This window comes from Phaethon aethereus (assembly GCF_964289735.1).
Source record: "Phaethon aethereus genome assembly, chromosome: 4".
Taxonomy (NCBI): domain Eukaryota; kingdom Metazoa; phylum Chordata; class Aves; order Phaethontiformes; family Phaethontidae; genus Phaethon; species Phaethon aethereus.
This window is the reverse complement of record NC_138578.1, coordinates 27,441,897-27,463,006: the sequence shown is the minus strand read 5'-3', so window position 1 is coordinate 27,463,006 and position 21,110 is coordinate 27,441,897. Positions and strand designations below refer to the sequence as shown.

The following is a 21,110-nucleotide window of genomic DNA, read 5'->3' as shown; positions in this document are numbered from 1 at the left end:
TCTGGCCCAGAGGGAGCCCAGGGAGAGGCAGGAGATCCTCGCACGCAGAAGTGGAGGGCCGAGCAGGAGACAACCGAAGCACTTGTGGGGCAGGAGTGGGTGTGAGCGCTGGAGAGCTGGGTGCTCGAGAGCAACAGCTGTGCGTGGAAATCCTGTGTCTTGCACCCTGCAGTTAGGCTGCAGGTAACTTGGCATGGCACTGTTTTTTAGGGAATTTAGTTAATTATCTTCTCAGCAGTCATTTGTATAAAAGGAACAGTAATTCCGAGTCTCTGTTTGGGAAAAGCTGCTTCCAGCAGCCGGGTCCTGCTCCTGACTAACCCGCTGTCAGATGAGGCTGAGCAAGGAGAGGGAATTTTTTGCATTGCGCTTTTGGTACAAAGTGCAGAGATACGAAACTACTCCACTTCTTTTGTTTGAAGAAAACAAGTTGCTTAATGCTTACCCCGGTGCTGACTCAAGTAGAATATGCTGGAATTGCCATGGTGTCAGCTGCTGCTGTTGCTGACTTGAAGGTGGGTTATTCTGGCCATAGAGGAATTAGATGGAAAACGGTGGCGGTCTGCAACTGATACAATTCAGCAGTTCGTATTTATAAAGGAAGGGGTTGTTTGTTTTTCTTTATTAAATAGTTTGTGCTAGCCTGAAAATGAAATCCCCTTCTAGTCTGGAAACACTCTTAATAGGGATTGCTTCCGCCGTTGAGAAAATGAGCTGCTAGAACTGAAGCGTGAACACTTGGAAGGAAATGGAGTGACCTCCGCTGCGAAGGGCAGGCGTGAGCAGCCCCTGCATCAAGCCTGCTGTGGGCCCCACGCCAGCCAGGGGCTAGCGAGGAGCTTCAGCCGCCTGCGAGCACTACGTTTGTTGCGCTGCCCTGGGCGTTGCTCATTGACTCCTCTTTAAAGAATCAAAATTAGCGAAGGTGAAGGATTCCAAGCGCCTCTCCCCGCGACGGCGGGTAGCCGGGCCCGGGGGCGGCCGCCGCCACGGCTCCGCGGGGCGGAGCGCAGCGCTCGCCCCGCCCCTCCCGGCCGGGCTCGGCCCTGCCCTTCGGTCCGCGCTCCCCGCCGCGTGCCTACGCCATGGCTTTCGCCACTCGCCACTTCGTGCGCGCCGCCTCCTCCGCCGCCGCCACGGCGGCCGCCAAGAAGCTGATCGTTAAGCATGTGACGGTCATCGGCGGCGGCCTCATGGGCGCCGGCATCGCCCAGGTGAGCGCGGCCCGGCAGCGGGGCGGGGGTGAGGGGGAGGTGGCGGCGGCGCCGCCGCCGCTGCTGCTATGGCGGCTGTTGGGCGGCCGTTACGAGGCGCGTGCTGCGGGAGAGCCATTTCACGTGTCGTTCGGGGCTGGGGCTCGCCTCGTTGCGGGCTGGTCGGGTGAGGTGCGCGTCGTGCTGGCGCTCCGCTCCCCAAAGGCCGCACTGGCAGCGGCCGCGGTTCGTGCTCAGCGGCCAAGCTGGGGCCCCTTCCCGGGCTGAGGCCGCTGGAGAACCTCGGCTGCGGCCGCCCCGCGCTGCCGCTCCTCGCCTCCCCTTTGTCTCTCGCTTTCCGCTTGGGTTTTTGTTACGTAAAGGTGAGCCCAGCTCCCACGTCGCGCTCTGACCCGCCCCGAACGCGAAGGGGGGAGCGCCCGTTCCCTTGCGGAGCGTCACGTGCTGGTGCCCGTTGCTGTACAACCTGAACGAGCCGGGTCCCTGCTCAAGTGTCCTGTCCGAGTTACAAGGCCGGAGCAACGTTTAAAAAAACAAAACATCTCCGAACATGTTATAGTTTGTGTTCAAATTATTTCACGCTGTGGTTTTTTCAGCCCGTGTTTGCGCGAGAAGCAGTGGCTGCCCTTGCACTGGAGGGGCGTACTCTCCGCAATGCCTGGCAGTCCTAGTCCGCAAGCCATCCGGCCGGGCCTGACCTGCTGGAGCACGCCGTGGGTCTCGCCCCGTCGGCCTGCCCTGTGCGAGGCACATCGAGGAGCTAGCGTGAGCGGTGTGTGTTCATCACACCCCGAGGATGAGGGCTGCTGGGGGCATGGAGGGGACGCAGCCGTTGTGTGTTGGCAGACTTCTGTGCATTTTTTGGTTTTTATTGCTGCGGAGGAGTAGAAAGTATTGCTGCAGCACTGCTGTTCAACTTTAAAACTTTTTGTTCTCTTGCTAATCCACACATCTTCAGGTCAGAAGGGTAAGCAAGAAGAACCAAGGTCAATGTTTTAAATTGTTTAAGGTGGTTCTTAAGACAATGTGTAATAATATTTGCAAAATGTTCGTCCAAGAAAGAAGCTTCTTCTAACTTGCCAAGGGAGCAGATCAAGTGACATTCTGCAAGTTATTAAAGTAAAATACAGCAGCTAGAATGAGCATTTAGAATGTCAGTCATTGCAGAATTATGAAGCGGTTAATATTTAAATAGGACTTATTTTTCCAGTGTTTCATCTCAGGCCTTTGGCTTTCAAGTTCATTTTTAACTTGATAGCTTCTGGACAGAAGACTGAACAGTCCTGTCAGGTGATGTAGGATTTAGAAACTTACTTAATTCACAGAAAGAGTCTGTTGCCCAACGTGCCAGAGTAGTTCACAAGCTTCACGAAGAGTAACTGGACCATGCGGGCATCCCCAAGTGGAAACTGGCAGGGAGGTTGGAGTTCATAAATAGCACTTCTCCATTTTAATGAATTAATGGGTTTCATTCTCAGAACTGAAGATTTCTCACATTCCTGGCAAATGTCTAGCAAGAGGAATACAAGGGGCTATTTTTTTTGCTAAGGAATTGGCTAGTTGTTTATTAACTTGTCTAGTAAAAACACTCCTCTATACCCTCATACTAGAGCTTGAAGTTTCCACTGAAGGAATCATCAAAGAACAACCTTGAACAAAGTTCTTGTGTTTGAGGAAGAGGAAGACTATGCAAAGCTTGTAATTCTGCAGAGAAGGTGAACTGATCTGCCTATGCTGTTAGACTGCATGTTTTCAGAGAGCAGCTTGTCAAGAGAAACACGTCTGGTATTTGGCAGTAACAGGGGTTGCAGTCTTTTACCACTGTTAAGGACCAAGGATGGTTTTGCTGACCATCTGCCTCCTATTTATCAATCCAAAATTATCTCAAAGCAGAGATGATTATAACACTGAGAGGGATCTCCTCTGCACCCTATTAATAAAGCTTTATCTCCCTTTTAGAACACTTCAGAAATTCTTTCCTCTTTCCCACTGTCAGGAGAAACTAACCTCTGCCAAAATGTATGGCTGAAAGCCAGGAGTTTATGATTTCTGATTCTGCCACATGAAAAGCACTTCTGTATGCGAAAAGCATTAATTGACTCCCCAGCACTCTTGCATTTCTTATTTACTATTCTTAAGATCATTGGATAGTAGAGTCTGAACGAGCATGGGTTTGAATTGCAAGGAGATGGTATGACTTTTTGCCATTTTATTTCTTTCCTGTCCATGCAAATATGGTAAGAATGAGACGGGAAAAGGGAGATGGATTTTTCTAGGATTTTTGCCAACTGGTCAGTGATGGTATAATCATAAATGGATAATCAGTGAAGCATCTCTTATAAATGTGCTTGGTATTGATTTTTCTTCTGAAGAGTGGAGGGCCTTGCTTTGCCATTGCAAATGATCAGCAACAGATGAAGTGTTAGGAGTGCACGTCCAAGCTTTGTTTAAACATTTTTTTTATGATTCAGTCATTTTTATGAAATAGCCATAGTGGAAAAAAAAAAAAGATAAATAAATGTCCAGCTGCAGACTGACACTTTGTTAAAGCTACACTGCTGCTTTAACTCCAGAGGCAGTCTGGCATGCATTTATTTGCTGGATTAGTGAGGCAACTTGGATGAGAATAACACCATGCTTTTCTTCAGGAGATATCTCTATATTTTTCATTTCAGCTAGCTTTGTTGGAGTAGGTCTTCTGGGCACAGGAGAATCTTTAGTTTCCAGGTGCAAGGTTAGATGTAAAGTAAAAGTTTGCAGATGGGAAGCTCCTAAGTTGTGTGACTTTAAAAACAGTCAGTGGAACCATGTTTTAACATCTGTTTTCCACAATCGTTATCTTACCACTCTGTTAGTTCAAGAATTCTGAAAATGAAGATAGGCTGTTGCTAACTAACAAGAGAAGCATAAATTAATGAATAGTGAAGTAACAGATAATGAACAGCTGATTTTTAATAGGCTGTTCCAATATGAGGAAGTGACATTATATGTTTGAAATTAATAGAATACCAACCAAAAAGACAACCCAGTAGAGCTGTCTGTAGCTGAGCCAGTGTTTGTACGAAGTATGTAGTAAGAAGAGTTTGCGGGCCATTCCGGTCTGTGCAGAGTCCTGGGGTGGCAAACATTTCACTGCTACTCCCAGCTCCACTGTCACCCTCCTGTTGTTGCAGGGACACACTCATGGCCTAACAGCAGAATTGTGTTACACTACATCCCGGGAACACAGAGTTAGCCATCGCTTATGCCACCCGCTCACCTTGCCAGCATTCCAGTTTTGGTCTTCACAGCCCTTTTTCCTTACAAGATGCAAGGATCAGAGCTAAGCCGCTTTACTCTTTTAAAGACAGCTGTTTGTCTCTAGCCATAGCCACAGAATTCAGCTGCCTCCAGGTGCAGGTAGCATTCTGCAGACAGCTCGGGGGGGGAAAATGCATTTCTTTTTCCTTTTCCCTCAAGTTGCTTGAGAACTGTATCCCTTACCCTCCACCCCAACTGTGTGCAGGTTTTAATGATTTTTCTAGTAAAGTGCATGTCGTGATTCAATGTTCTTTAGCTCTCTTTTGCCTAGTTCATTGCCTAGTGTATTGTCTGCCCCAACACAAATCAGTGTGGTTGATTGTTTTGCGTTATTGATGTTGAATCTTTTTTTTTAACTTTCAGGTTGCAGCAGCCAGTGGTCACACTGTGGTGTTAGTAGACCAGTCAGATGAAATACTTAAAAAGTCTACAAAAGGAATTGAAGAGAGTTTGAAGAGAGTGACAAAGAAGAAGTTTGCAGATAAACCTGAGGTTGACATCTTCTTCTTTATTCCTCTAGGAAAATTTAGGAGAATAAAAATGACCATGCTGAATTTCTGATATTGTTTACAATTATGCGTTATGGATCATGTTAATAGACTGGCTTAAAAAGAACAACTTTTTTCAGTGTACTGAGGAACTTGTTTTTGTTTTTTTTTTTATTCAGGGAGGTTGAAAGATGTCTTACCTTATTTTCTTCTCCTTTGTGGACTTCAGCCGTGAGATGAAGATTTAAAACAACTTGGTGATCTTTTCAAACAGATGCTAAATGTGAAATGGTGCCAAATTATTCAGTCTAACTTAATAGCAAGCTATCTTTGAGACCTTACCTGGGAATGCACCCATTTTGTCCAAAAGCGATTAGTAACAAAATTGTCTTAGAACTTTAGTAAGGAGTTGGTTTTTTTTGTTTTTTTCTTTTTCTTCTCCCTAGACTTGGATACAGGATTACTGCAAAGGAAACGAGAGTGCAAGTTTAACTACCCTGGAGTAACATGAATTAGATGTATAAGATACTTTGCATTTACTGAGTAAGACTTAAATACAGTTACAGTGAAGCAGTTGATGCATCTAAATTTATATCCTAAGGGTTATTTGTTGCTACATTTGCTTCTCTAAATTCCACAGCAGATTGAATTCTTCTTCTGATGCATACTAACATATATAATGTATATTGGTATTGATGGTTACCAGCATGAATGATGCAGCAGACAAAGGAAATTAAAAAGGGCTTATTTGCATGAGGTAGTACAGAGGAAGAATTACGGTAATACCAGGATAACCAGGGCATACATACATAATTACGGGGAGTCTTCTGATGCCAAAGAAAATTGTCCACATGATGCTTGTACTTTATAAATGACATTATATTCTAGCATGCAGGTATGTTTTTACTTGTACTGTCTCCATTTACCCTTGGTTCAAAGTCTTGCAGTTCTGTTTGATTTCTGTCCTCACAAACTGTGTCAGTGATTGGCAGATTTATTAGTTAGAAAACAGAATATATTTTCCCCACATTTGCACTGAAACTATAATGAGTGTAGGCCATTTCATTTCCTGACATATTCATGAACTAGTACGTATCTGTTCATAGGAATGAAACCAGAACATCACTGAATGAAAACACTGTGGTGGTTTGAAACTGGAAAAGTCCCTGTGTATGGAGGACAAGTTCAGGCTGTCTCAGAAACTAGTGATTGACTAACTAGTTGTTCACTCGGACTTTTGTGTTGAAGGTTGGACTGCAGCAAATAGTCTTCCTAAAATAATTAATTCAAAGGTCTCCTATTTGCTTCAAAGCAGATTTGATTGGCTAGGAAAACTTGGTCACTTGAAAGCATCGCATCTGTACGTTCTTAGAACTTTCTCACTGATTTGGAAATGTGGCAGACTGCCTGAATTTTTGAGAGCTCAAAACCACTTCAGAGCACATAAAGGGATTTTCATATAAAAATAAATTAAACCATTGTAAATAGATATTGCAACTTCTTGCAAATGTTTCAGGCTGGTGCTGAGTTCATTGAGAAGACCTTAAAGAACCTCACAACAAGCACAGATGCAGTAGCAGTGGTCCACAGCACGGATCTGGTGATAGAAGCCATTGTGGAGAACCAGGAAATAAAAAATGAACTCTTCAAGAGGCTGGATAAGTTTGCTCCAGAGTATGTGTATTTTTCTGTTACATTTTGAAACTTAGACCTTTGTGTCTTCTGTTTTTATTCTTACACTGTTGTGCATTTTCTTAGATGCTTTTTCTAAAAACGGGAGTTGTTCTCCCTTAGACTAACTCCAGACTGTCGTGTAGTACGGAATAGTTGTTGTGCCAGGTGCATATGTTACAGACACTCTTAGGTGTATTCACCAGGTGTATGTACTTGTTGCATTGCTTCATTTGATGTGCTTCTGGATATGTTTAGTCATAACGTTTGTCCATCTACTCAGCACGTTCAAATCTAAATCCAAATGCAAACGCACAACAGTAGAATAAGCCCGTCCTGGTACACGTGGGGTATGGTTAAGGTACGTGTTCCCATATTTAAATAGAGATTTGGGATGATAAAGTACTTTGTTTTCAGTGTGCCTGGCATGAACAAGTTTTAGGAAGTTTCAGCCTCTTAGCTGTAAGTCACAGTCAGCTCAACAGTGGCTTAAGTGAACAAAGTTTACTTTGTATTACAAGAGTGTGGAAATAGCTCATTGTTGGTTATTGTGTGTGAGATAAAAGTGTAAATAATTTCTTAGCATGCATTCAGTTACTTACAGTCCCTGAAACTTTCTTTGAACTATAGTTGATAACTGTTGGAAGTTACTGTTGAATTATATCCAAACCCAAAAATGCTGTTAAGCTGAGCATGCAGTCTCGAGAAGCTTGATCCTTGTAATGGATGAGTCAGGATCACAAGACCTTGACTGCTTGCAGGATGAGGTTTTAACAAGTACACCTAAATCTGGGGTTATTGGCTAAGGTATTCTAGACTAACGAAAGAACTGGGCAGGCTGCGGCTTGAGTATAATGTCAGGGGAGAGAGAAGCTGTTATCATTAGTTGACTTCAGTCTGGGGAAACTTTTAATGCTGTCTTGTATGGTCGGTAATCAAAATTATCTGGTACTACTGAAAACAATAAATGATGGCAAACAGCCATGCACTGAGCACAGGGTAACTTGCCATTACCGTTAGTCTGACAGACATAAGTAAGTAGCTGCCTTTGGCCATTATCAGGATACCTTGTCATGATTAGGCAGTGCTTATTTTGTGAAAACAGGCCATTTGTTGCCTGAGTCTTTGTCCATATTCAGCAGAGAAAGCTAATGAGCAAATTAGTGTGTACTAAATGGCAAACTGTCTAGAACCAGTCACCAAGGAAAAGTGGGCACAGGGACTTGGAGCCTCATTTAATAATACATATGTTTGGAACACCTGAGGCTATTTTTAGTAAGGCTGAGCTGTTTATAAGGATAGCTGCCTTGAAAAATCAAATTTTGCGTTACAGAGTGTTAAAAGATATTGAGAGTTGCTCCTTCCTGTGCAAAAGGCATTATTTTGCAGGGTTGGGGAAAAATGACATTAGATGAGAAGCTTTCCTTTTAAGAGAAGACTTGGAAATTATGAGAAACATGCAGGTATCTCACATGTAGGATAAAGAAAAGGGAAGTGAATGGTGAAGAGTATGGGTTGCAGTGTAGAAAGTCTAGATGAAAAGAAAGAAAAGCTAGTAAAATAGGGAAACTTAGTAGCCAAGTGTTTACAATATTAGCTATTAGATACAAAGGGTAATTTTTAATTATGTGAGGAGTATAGAGTTGCAGATCATGTGAGTAGCATGGGGAGAGGCAGAAATGTCTAGTGAGTGTTTTTCTGTGCATTAGAAGGAAGCAGAAGGCTTTAGTCATCCCACGTGGCACTGTGGTGTAATGGAAAGCTCTCCCTTGTCAGTGCAGGTGCCTGACAGCCCTTGCTAAGATTCAGTGTCTCAAAAGTTTGAAAACTATTACAGGGACTAACTGTTGCATCAGCTTAATGGCGATAGTGGACTTTGGTTGATTGGTAACAAAGACAAGATTTGTTTAAAGATAGCTTTGAGTCTGGGGAGCAGCTTTGGTTCTGTGGCATCCTGGGTGTTAATGGCACTGTGATGTGTATGTCATAGGCAGACATCATGAAAGACCAGGCTTCTGAAGAGGGAGGACTTGTCTTAATTAAAATCTCAGGACTTAACGCAGGTCTTCCTGATAGCTGATTGAAATGTAAGGGGCTATGTATCACAGTTGCTCAGAGTGAAACGGTGAGTGCTGTTTCTTGGATGCTATCAGTCTGAGAGCATACTAGTTTACGTTCTTAGAGCTTTGCAAAATTGCTTGTGTATGTTATATTCCTCTCAGTGCTATACTCATCCTCCTGATACTGTAATTGTTACTGTGTTGCATGGTCATCGTCTTCAGGGTAGGTGATTAAAGCATTGCTACCCACTCTTCAGTTCTGTTTTCCTTTTCTTGAATTGAGTCAGTCTCAAGTTTCCATTTTCAAAAGGTCGGGCTAAGGTTTTTGTAGAAGAGCCCCACTTTCTTAGTGGCTTTTAGGTGTTTAAACACTGCGGTACTTTTCCAAACAGGATCATAATGAACATGACAAAAGAATTTTTGGGTATTCAGTTTAAGAGCTCTTGCGTACTTGCTTTCTGTTTATTGGGAATGCCCATCAACATCTCTTGGTCTAGGATTTATCTTTAGATGTGGAAACTCAGCTAGGAACTGGCCAGTGGTTTTCAACTGTTCACTATGTTAGAATCAGTGTGTTATAAAACTGTTACAAAAGAAGTGATGTTCGGTGTTTGCTGGACTGTAAGAGTCAGTTTTACTGAAATGGTAGGTTCCTCTTGTGTTGGACTCGGTTATCGATGTCTTCCCCAGACCCACTAGATGGCACCAAGAGAAAGCACACTGGTGCCTGCAAAAGCCTCAGTAGAGCTTCACTAGTACTGTTCCTTTCAAAAGCCTTCCAGCTCTGCTGTCACCTGAAGCATGGATTATGTAATTCTAAGTCACAGAGGCATGGAAACTCTATTTTAAACTCAATTTAAATCAATTGTTTGGTTAGAGCAGAAAGTGTAAATAAAATGCCCTTGTACACAATAGAAATTTAATGCTTTTTTTCCCCACAAGGCTTTATGTTGTGTGAGGATACAGTATTCACCTGCAGAAGTGATGCTGAGGTAAAATCTCTTACTTTAAATGAACCCAGATATAAACCTAGCTATGATTACACGTCAGAAATGTGTGCTTAATTTTTATATGAATATTTGAATTCTTTGAATACAGTGGCAGATTTTCATTTAAGTGTCTTTTGGATGCATTGACCCTGCAAGGTCAAAACTATGAAATATAGAGTACTCTTTCTAGTACCCCACGTCAGAACAATATAAGGACCACTTTATGGTGGGGAAATAACAAAAGTGTATTTGTAAGAAGTGCAGACAGGAATTAAGGATTTTTATTTCCTTCTCCCTGACAAATTCTCAAAACTGAGAAAACATAATAAAAAATGGAAATCAGTGTGGGTTTTTTTAATCCTCAAATGCTTTCTTTTAATGTCACTATAAGATGTCCCCACCACTTGGACAAAACTTTTCTGACAGCTCTGTTGTGAAGCTCAATTACATCTTAGTGAAAGGTAAGTAAAATACCAATATAGATTAACATTTGATGAGTCCAGTTGGATAACTTTCTGGAAAAGGTCAATAGGATACAGCCCAGAATGGAAGGTAGGGTTTCATCTCCAATTTAGTTTCTGGTTTTTGTGGTTTGAAGAAAAAGCCATTTCTGTAATTTTTCAGTGTGATGTCAGTATAGCAGGGCTATTGAGGTTCTGAGATATTTCTGGAAAAAAAAGCCAAAACCAAACCATTATAAATTGCAATTAGTAAATCTAGTTTGTGTGAAAAGGACTTCATATATGTCATTAAATTCTTGTGATTTTGTATATGCTTTGCAATGTCCTATGCATGGCAGTTTTTATCTTTTCTCTGGGGTTTTTTTTCATCAGCTCTTTGCTCTGGTGATAGGTTTGCTCATCATGTCTATCACTGATCATTATAAGAAAAAAAAACAGATTCCAAATTTTTCTTAAGGCTCCAAAGTGCCTTCTTGACATGGCATATGATTAGATTTTCATAGATGTGTAAATGATTAACAGTAAAAAATACCATTAGTTTCCAGGATTGCTGAAGGAATTACCTGGAATAGATTTGGGGAGTTAACAAAAATTTTCTATTTACAGAGTCTTTTTTTCTGTCACCTAATATAAGTATTCAACATACTTACTTGGGAGTCAGAAACTCACACAGCCCTTCCAGTGGTTATTTCATCATTGCTGTACTTATACCTCCACAAAAGGACCATGATAATCTGCAGGGATGTTTCTGAGCATTCTGTGGAAGGTTAGCCAATGGATGTCTGTGACAGAAAAATAGCTGTCATTTCTGCAATCCATGTTTCTTTTTTTTCCCAGGCATACGATATTTGCAAGCAACACTTCATCCTTGCAAATCACGCAGTTGGCTAACTCAACCACCAGGCAGGACAGATTTGGAGGGCTCCATTTCTTCAATCCTGTGCCTATGATGAAGCTTGTGGAGGTAAGTTTCTTATCATCATCATAACCCCTGTAGCACAGCAGTGCAGTTGTCGTCACTGAGGATGCAGTTAGATGAAAGAGTTCATCTCAGTTTGGAGCTCTTCTGATATGGAATAGCTACCTCTAGTGATAAGAGGGTGGTGCAGTCTCTGTTGAGGAGCAGGTTGAATAGACAGAGGTAACTCAGTCTAAGAAGTCTAGTCTAAGTCAGCCAGAACTTTTTTAGTTTTAAGCCAGAACTTACAAACTTTTGAGTAAGTGAAAATAAACTTTGCATTTTGGCCACTCTGCCCCAAAGTTTCATGTACTTCATGCCCTTAAATGCTGTAAATCTTTTTCCTCTGTTCCATAAATGATTAGTTCTAGTATTGCTTTGGTGACAAGCAATTCAAATATGTTGTGCCCGCCTTTTGAACTCCTGAGATTCACTTTATTATATTTTTTGCTTGTTTCCTATTAAAATATGTATTATCCAGTTGCTTGCTCTGTATCATTCTCTTCCTCCCCCTTTTGAGATGTTTGAACCTTTTGGCTGAAATGAACAAATTTGATTCAGAGTATGGTTGTCTGATGAGGGCTTGGATACTTGTATATTCTCTCTCACTTCTGTACCCGTGTGGATTTTTTTAGTTTAATATTGCATCCTGTATGTTATAACTAAATGCTCTGGGGAAATGCTGTAAGAAGGAAAGGGAGGAATTTTGTAGGTGTGGTAGGAGGTAACAGAATCTTTAGCATAATTCCTTAGGCTAACATAGGCTTTATTGATTTCTGTGCTAAGAACTATTTGTAGGCAGTAATTTATTTCTATGGATGAAATGTTCTATGCCTTGTTTCAAGCCTAAAACAAAACCCTAGTCTTTAGAAATCTAAACTAAGCCTCTGAAATTTGAAAAATACAGACGATATCTATCATAATTTGTAAAAAAACAAAACAGAGCAATCCCTGTCTGCCTGCTGTGGTGCGTCTTTATAATTTGTGGGTCTTTTCACCTGATTTAGGAATGTCCTACTCCAGAGTCACTCCAGTTGATGAACAGTATTTGAAGAACTTTAAAACACAGAAGCTGTGCTTTTAGTGACCTGATCTTGAAAGGAGCCAATATTAGTAAATAAAAACACTTTTTAAAGCTTTGGTTTTGTTTCAGATCTACTGCTATAAATCAGGTTTGGCATTGACAAACACTGTAGAACAACATCTTCTATGTAAACCAGATGTTTCGGTTTGAAATAATAGGGGGAAAATCAAGAGAATCGACAAAACTATGAAAGATATTACTGAAATTGCCAGTCATCTGTCATGGAAGCTGTCCTTCATGGGTCATAAATCTGCAGTGCCTTTGAGTCTTATCTGCTCTTTTCATAGATCGTTGATCTCATGCCCAGAAGCATAGATTTGAGAGGATTTCTTTCTCTAATAATCCAAAAGGCTAGTGCTAATGTTTCAGAATTCTGAAGTGTATATTGAAAACTCATTTTTGAAACTGTTGCAGTCTTATATAAGTATCTCATATATTTTTATCTACTATGGAAATAACAGAACACTACTTTTTCTGCTGAGAAACAAGCCATTTCCTCAGTCCTAACAGTGTTTTATGTGTTGGCCCTACGTCAGTCATTAGAATAGGGAGAAATCTCTGTGGGACTTTATTGTATGAACAAGGAGGGCAGCCGTAACTGCTTATGTATAGCGGTTTTCAGTTACTGCACATGGAGGTCAGTTTCAACACAAATATCACAACCAGTTCAGCTTCTGCAAGTCTTTTTTTCAAGGGGGGGGTTAGGTGTCTAATAAATGATTTAATGCATTCCAGCTCCAGTAAAGTACCTAAAATACTACATGTGACAAAAGACTCAGTTGTGAAGAAAATCAGCATGGAAATGTACTACTCAAAAGCTAAGAGGCTGTCACAAATTTGAAAGATAGTTTTTAAATTTTCTTTAGAATTAAATATCTGTTGTGTTTACGTTGGGCACAGGGTAGATGTTCCAGTCCTTTCTATCAGGAACTATGTCTGTTAATATGGTTCTCTGGAGTGATGCCATCGTGTTTCCCAAGGCTTTTAAAGTTGTTCTGTCATACTATAATCTCTAAAAGTGATTCCAAAGGATGGTGTCTTTTACCATCTATACTGGCTGAGTGGGAGAGTGTCTTAAACAAACACATAATTTCAAAATGTGCAAAATGCTGTATCTGCCTTTAAAATAGATTTCTGTGTCTGTTACATATATATCCACTGAAATTGTTTTTTCCGAAACAAAAGTTTTGTGAATTTCTGGAATAGTGTTCTGGATTACAGTTTTATCATTGCTATACTGGGTAATGAGAGAGATTCTGCTCATAAATATGTGTACGCTCTCCCTACCTTCCCTCTGCCCAGGTCATCAAGACTCCAATGACCAGCCAAAAGACTTTTGAATCACTTGTGGATTTCAGTAAAGCGGTAGGAAAGAGTCCTGTCAGTTGCAAGGTGAGTACATTTTGATTGTACAGTGTTCAGAAGGTCTGTTCTTGAAAACTGTTAATTTTAAGGTGGTAGGTTTTAGTAGATGTAAGAGCACTTCAGGAATCTCCAGGCTGCTTTTTGTCCAGTTTCTCTTCCCTATTAAAAGTATTTTGACAAAGAAAACAGCCACATACACCACAAATTCCTCAGAGCAGCAAAACTCACAAGTATCAGGGTTTACAGTTTTTGTTTTTTCTTTTCCAGTCCTGCAGAAGCCTGGACTGGAGAGCTTAAGCAGGAGCTCATCTTTAGCCATGCTAGAGACAAGACTGCTACCTCTTGTACTTTGAGGCAGTTGGATGAATCCTCCATGGTGTGTGCTCATTGCAAGTTTTTCTTAAGACTGCAGTAACTAGACCCATGTTAATCTTCATTGCTTCGCAGCTTTGGGTTTTTTTCTCTAGAGGAACACCCTACTTCCTAAACATGCTTTTGCCAAATCCATTAAGCTGTGGTCTGTGTGGCTTTATGCAAGCTATTGCCTTGAGCTTCACAGCCCCCAGGAGACATTTGGTCATAAAATGAAGGGCCTGCAATCCAGTAGTTACCAGTAATTCAGTGTCTGTATGCTGGACTCTAATTCTGGCTGTACTGCTAAATTGCTCTGTGGCCTTAGTTGACTTTTTTCCTGTTTCTGTCACAATTTTGCAGTATGGCACAAGCAGAATATATGACGAATTATTGTTACAAATCAGCTTGGGAGGAGGGTAATGCAGTCTCCATGTCTGAAACTTTTTTTTTCCTTTTTTTTTTAATTCCTGTTTGTAAGAAGAAAAGTTGCTTGGAATTCTCTGATTAAATATTGAGATAAATAGAATGCAAAACAAATATCTGAAACAGTAGTAGTATACAAAATAATACTACATTTGCAAAGCTCCTTCTCTTTATATTTTTGATTTTGATTAAAGCTTGTGTAAAAGAAGTTCTGTATCAGTTTGTTATCTTATTCCGACAGCATGTGTTTTATTTTATCTTTTCACTGATAGTGTTGCTGTTTGCTATTGAAGTGATCCAAACTTTCAAAAGTACGGTTTACCAGTGAGCAGTGGGGGAGAAGCAGACTATTCAGCCAGGAGTGTTTCTAGTAGTGAACACACAAAAAAACTGTTAGGGAAGAACTGCTCTTCTCATATCCTTCAGGAAATTCTATCAGCAGATTTTTGCTAAAGAAAAGGTATTTGCCAACTGGCCATATTAAATTGTTTTAAGATGAGTTTGGCTTGTAGTAGTCTTATTGTTCTCAGTCATGATGAATGTTTATGTGCCATTCCTTGTTTGTGAAATTCATCTTTTGTGTTTTAATACTGAGCAGATAAACTGTATTTTTCATCTGATTTAGAGAGTACCAGAAGTTGATGATTCAATAAGTGTCTTCATCCACTTGTTTAATTTGTCATGTAGCATTTGAGTGTCATGCTGGTAAAGAATGTTTATTTACAATCCCTTTTTTTCTTTTCATAGGATACTCCAGGGTTTATTGTAAACCGCCTCTTGGTGCCATATATGATGGAAGCTGTTCGACTTTTTGAGAGAGGTATTTGTTGGGATATTGACCTCAGGAGATGTTGACATATAACGCTGCTAAATATTATATCCCTTCAGAACAGCCTTGGTATTCACTCAAAACTTTCAGATCTAAAAGGCTGGAAGTGAATAGTAAACATCAATATGAGCCAATATATGTAGTTGGAAAGACCTTGTCTTCACTTCGAAATGTCAGGGCATGCAGAATCGGAAGGTACTAGTTAACTTGTGTGGGAAATTTCTGGTGGTGGAAAATGTTTGTGGTTTGGAGATGACAAGGTGAGTGTAATGCCATCGTAAACATGTCCTCTGCCACCTAATCTGGAACCTCCCTCTCTCCATCCCAAGAGACATTAATGAAAGTGGTTGAAAATCCCATAATGGGACCATTAGAAAAGTTCCCCTGAGTTCACTTATATTGGGCTTGTGAAATACCTCACCTGAAAATTAGTGTTTTAAGTAGTATAATACTCAGTGTCGTACTATGGTACAGGCATACAAGTGATTTGGGCTCTCCTATTGCTCCATAAAACCTCCTGTTTCCCGCTCTTCTGTGTCCTTTTGTAGATGTACGTTCTTTAGGAACTCCCATCATGCTACTGGTCTCTTTTACATTAATACTGAAGGGTAGGTAGAAATAATCACAAATCCCCAAAGAACCACTAAATTTGTCAAAACATTGATAATTGTTTTGAAAAGGAAACAAGCCAATAATGTAGTGGATAAAGAGGAAATTACAGACTATAATTGCTTTTATTTAAAGTGCTCTGCTCATAGCTCCATGCAACTAAGAATGTCATTTGAAACATTTTGTTTTTGAAATCACTGCTTTTTTACAGATGAAAGCACTTTGTTATCAGGATTCCACCAAATATGTTTTAAATATTAAAAATCTCTTTTATAGCACATCTAAGGGATGGTTTGATCTCCAGGAAAAAAATATAAATCAACACTACATGTTTATCCATCAACAAATGTACCTAATTACATCTTAAAGGGAGAAAAGAGTAAATTTAGTGACTTGAAAGGCAAAGGCGTAGAGGTGAGGAGGCATTATTTTCTTAGAAAAAGTCACAATTTTACATAAAGTCTGTGGGTGTTCCAGTGTCTGTAAAAGAGGTGCCTTTGTTAAGTGACATTATCATTATGCATATTTTAGGAGACAACAGAACTTTTAATTAAAATGTAGAATAAAACAGTCACTGAGATTGTATGTTAAAATTGACTGTTTTCTGCGTAAACAAAACAGTATTTTTATTTAATCTTTATTCTGTTTGTCTTTTGTTCAAGAGTATGATATTTCCAAACTTGTTAAAGTTCATTTATGAATTCTTAAAGAAATATATTTTAAAAGCTAGTTAGTGTTTTGAAAAGCCTGATGGCTGTCTTCTAATTAATTTTTTCCATTGAATTGGGTTAAATTTTTGTCATACACTTTGCATTAATTCTCAGAGCAGACACTTGAACCAGATTGTTATCCACATTAGTATGAAATTGGGTCTCTTTCCTGGCAACCCCAAGCACTGAAATACCATTTTTTTGGGTCGGTCCTTGAGTCTTCATTTATACAAAATCTCCTTGGGTTAAATGTGCGCTTTTGCATAGGCAAAATACCTTTAGTGTATTAACAGTGATGTAAACAGGGGGCATATTATAAATATTAGTGTATTGTGGTCTGTACTGCCCTGTTATTAGTGGAAAACCAAAAAAGCACTCAGTCAGGTTTCTATGGAAGTCTGGTTTATACTAGGAGACTAATATGAAGTAGGGGTGCAACCCTTGTTTGCCCTTTTACTATTTTTAATTGTGTTGTAATGCAACTGTATGCTGTCAGGTTGCCAAGTCACAAGTTTGACAAAGTGGGACAAATTTATTGATAAAAGAAGTATGTACATCTGCATCAACTTCAAATGAATTGAGGATTTATGTGTGTTTCAATCTGGAGAACTGAAATTATGTTAGAATTAAGTAAGGCTAATATTCCCAGTTTCTCAGAAATAAAATGTGGTTTAAAAAAAATAGTCAGATTTAAAGAGTAAAAGGAGATATATAAAAATGATTACTTCATAGAAAACTTCAGTGAAAGTTGTTGCCTTTACAAGAGATTTTGAAAACTTTTTCCACGATCCTCTGATCTTAGGTGTATAAATTGCATAGGCTATGTCTGCCAAGCTTTTGGACACCCTGAACGCCTGTATGCATCGAGCATCGAGGTTACTTAACAAGTACCTGTGGGGTTTGTTTTACTTCGTCCTTTTTATAGGATCTGCAAAGAAGTGCACTGCCTTTATCAAAATACATATTAGAAGTAAGCATCAGAGGTGCATCTGTTTTCATAACAGTATAAAATATGCATTCCCAGCAAAAGAATAAGGTGAATATTAACTGTGACAATGTGGCAATGCAGGATTTGTATTTTTATAGGCACAGACTGAAGTAAAAGTAAAAAATTCCTGATAATTTTCATTTTTTTTTCCTAAATAATTTTGGAATTCACAAATTTAACTGCACCTGCACAGTCTCTTTGGGTCACTCCTATCTGCCATCTCTGATGCTGATGGATATCCTCTGGTGAAAGTTGCTGTAACTAAGCATGTTACTCAGCTGCTGCTGCTCCCCTGCGTGCCTGCCTTGTCCATCAGCTGGATATCACTTGCCTTCTGGCTGTTGTAGAGCAAGGGGGGCTCTGTCCTGTGCATCATTCAAAAGCCGCTGCTGATCTCATGAAGCTGAAATTGAGATCTTTCCTTACTTACACTATTCAGCTGCCTCTAAAAGAAGCTTTTGACTCTTCATAGTGACCAATTCTTCCTCTAGTTTTTGTGATAGGTTGAGCACAGTAGTTGTGGCTCTGTCAATAGCGTAGTGATCTATATTGAAATGCAAGGGGAAACTAGAAAAATGGAAAGCAGGCTTGCAGGGGGTTTTTTTTGTGTGTGTGTGAGATACTCAGTTTTATACTCCACCATGTATATGCTGACTCCAGTTTTTGTGGTTCTGAAATGTGCCGAGATTTCTGTGAAGAGCTGTACCAGGGTGAAATAACACCCTGTTAATTATTTATACGTGGTGCCAAGTAGATGCGGAATGTTCTGTTCGTCAAACTGTCAATCTTTTCTCTAGGAGACGCATCAAAGGAAGATATTGATGTTGCTATGAAGCTTGGGGCTGGCTATCCCATGGGTCCATTTGAACTGCTGGACTATGTTGGATTGGATACCAGTAAATACATTATAGATGGTACTGCATGCTTATTTTCTTCTGTTTTTCCCCTTTTTAGCTAAATTGTGGGTGAATGTTGTAGTGAAAATCTGACTCTTAATTAGCTTAAACTGAATGTTTATGGCATAGCCTTTTAACTGTTGAGGAGAAAGAAATGAGAGTTCAACTCAGAATGCTGTATGAATACAGCGTTTGTACTGTATGCCTGTACCCTAGGTACCTAGGGACAGAACAGTGGTGGTTTTGCTGACTCCATCAAGTTCCAGTAGAAAATAATATTAGTGTAACTTTATATGATTAAAAGAATCAATGGGAAGAGACATATACTGGAGGTAGGAAATTCTGATGAAAAGCAACAAATATTGAGACTCCCTACCCTTTTTCTGCCAGCCATATTTTCATTCTCAGTTAATAGAAAGCCAAGTAAATACCTTACAAGATGCGAGTATACCATCTCCCTTTCACTTCAGTTGATAAGTGGATTAATGTCAGTACAATAACAAAAAAAGACGTAATTGGTGATGCCTTGTTGATGGTTGTTGTATTATTTTGAATGAGCAGCTTAAGTATTCTCTGAGGCAGAATGTCACTTTCAAAATTTTGGCATCTTCAGTGAAACCTCTTTTGCTTTTAGCCAGTTCTATGGAGTAGTGTTACATTGTTCTGACCATGTCTTTTGCAGGTAGAAATTCAAGTAGGAATTTCTTTCCACTTGAATTTCTTTTCAGGATAGCCTTTGTTTTATTTCCTTGTACTTAACTATATTTTAGAAGTTGTCCTTAATTTTTTTTTTTTTAAAGTATTAAAAATCCTCCATCATGGAGATTATAAAGTGTTTGGAGTAGACTATGCCTAAAGATTAATTGCTAGATTTGTTTGTAATCATCAATACTTATCTGTGCTCTATGAAGCTGTATTGAAGGGTCTCAGAAAGTCTAGAATAAGTTCCAAACCCCCTTCAGTTTTCTGACCTCTTCAATATTTTTCTAAGGAGATGCAGATCTCTATTATCTTTGCATATAAACAGAACTGTTAACTAATTCATCCACTTCTTTTCTTCCACCAGGATGGCATTCATTAGAGCCCAACAATCCTCTTTTTGCACCCAGCCCACTCCTGAATAGGCTGGTAGAAGAAAAGAAGCTGGGTAAGAAGACTGGAGAAGGATTTTACAAATACAAATGAACTCCAAACTTGAGCGGTGTTAAACTATCTGTGTATGCTATTCAGCATTGCCATATTACAGATGAATTCTGTTTAAATCTTCCCAAGGATGGCACAAAGCTGCATTTAGAACATAATGCATCTCTGAACTGAGTGATTGCACTAGGTAACCATTTGTCTGGTGAAAACTTGATCTGGTAGATTATTTTTTTCTTGTAATTCTGAAAAGCTTTATATGTACAGTGCCTTCATGCAAATGTTGATTTTTCAGGTGCAGGACAGAATGACAAGTGAATTTATGTATTTGAAACATTATTATATTAATGGGAAAAATCCTAAAAATAACCGCACTTTCTTAAAAATAAAATTTTCAACAATACTGTATTGAATCTCATGGCTTGCAGCTGACGTACTTGGTTGTAGTCCACTGGGTGGCAGTCTCTTTTCACGCTGGCAAATGTAACAACAGAAAGGCACTAAGTTGTTTTGTTGGGATTTTTCTTAAATGCAGTGCTCATCTGTAGGTGTAAATTACAGTGCCTTGAACAATAATTTTTTTGAATGTCATACTGGTTAAAAATAAAAATCCTTCAATGGCAGGCTGTCACCTGGACAGAAGGTTCCCAATACAGCATTTAAAAGCAGAATGCATGATTTGTGTTGGAATTTTCTGGCATTTTCAATTACCGGTTGAGGACCTCCTTTTGCTAGGTGCTGTAAAAGAATAATGAAGAGGTAGTTTCTGTTCTGAAGGGCCTAATACATAGATCTGTTTTTTATTAACTAAGCTAGGAAGCGGGCGAAAGCTTTCGTATGCTTTCTAGAGTCCTGTAAATTGGCTTTATTTACTGGCTATTCATTTCTAGTGTCATTCTTACATACTACACCACTACTGTAGTTGAGTACTTTGGGAGATTGAAATTGGAGTCTGTGCTGTGGAAACAAATAGGTGTGTCCAGGTGTGTGAGGCATCTTCTGGTTTGCAACTTTATTTCCTTGGAGCTTCGCAGAGCCTGGATTTGTTCATGGCAGGAGTGCTGCAAATCCTGCCTTTTCTCCAAATACTGTAGAGCAAGTGGGCATGGGAGTTGGAGTTCCAGTTCAGCTGAGTAGTAGCCTTCTTTTACTTTGTGTATTTCGGATCTACGAGCTGAGTGCTTATGCATATTTTTTAATTAAAGAAATTAAGAAACAAGAAATCTCTTGAGTAGAGAATAAAAATCGTTGCTTTACTGGATCCTGGTTCCTCATTGCAGATCTTCAGATTTTGAGATGCTTGGCTTGAAAGAAGAGTGTCAAAGGAAAGAAACAGTACTGTAGACAGTCTCTTTCCTTTACTAACACATTGTTAAATTGAATTGGTTTTCCTAAAATAGAGTCTACTTCTTGCACCTGAAGTTTGTTTCACTTGAAGGATCTTAGTGCCTGTAATTCAGTTTAGTGACTTTCAAGTGTTGCAGGGTGAAGTTAGCTCCAGAACTATTGTTTTCAGTAGTAATTAAAAATGGAACCATGTATTACTCTTGTGTCTTAGAAAATGCTATTTG

The 21,110-nt window shown here is 39.8% G+C and overlaps 1 protein-coding gene across 1 annotated transcript; it reads left to right on the top strand.

The window, feature by feature from the left end:
• Window positions 1–1,085: 1,085 nt before the first annotated feature.
• Window positions 1,086–19,851, top strand: HADH (hydroxyacyl-CoA dehydrogenase; the record flags this gene model as incomplete). Its single annotated transcript, XM_081999055.1, has 8 exons — window positions 1,086–1,214; window positions 4,878–5,006; window positions 6,519–6,676; window positions 11,021–11,147; window positions 13,528–13,617; window positions 15,115–15,187; window positions 18,301–18,417; window positions 19,466–19,851. The coding sequence occupies 8 exons, from the start codon at window positions 1,086–1,088 to the stop codon at window positions 19,582–19,584; spliced, it is 942 nt and encodes a 313-aa protein (XP_081855181.1). The 3' UTR covers window positions 19,585–19,851.
• Between the last annotated feature and the right edge of the window lie 1,259 nt (window positions 19,852–21,110).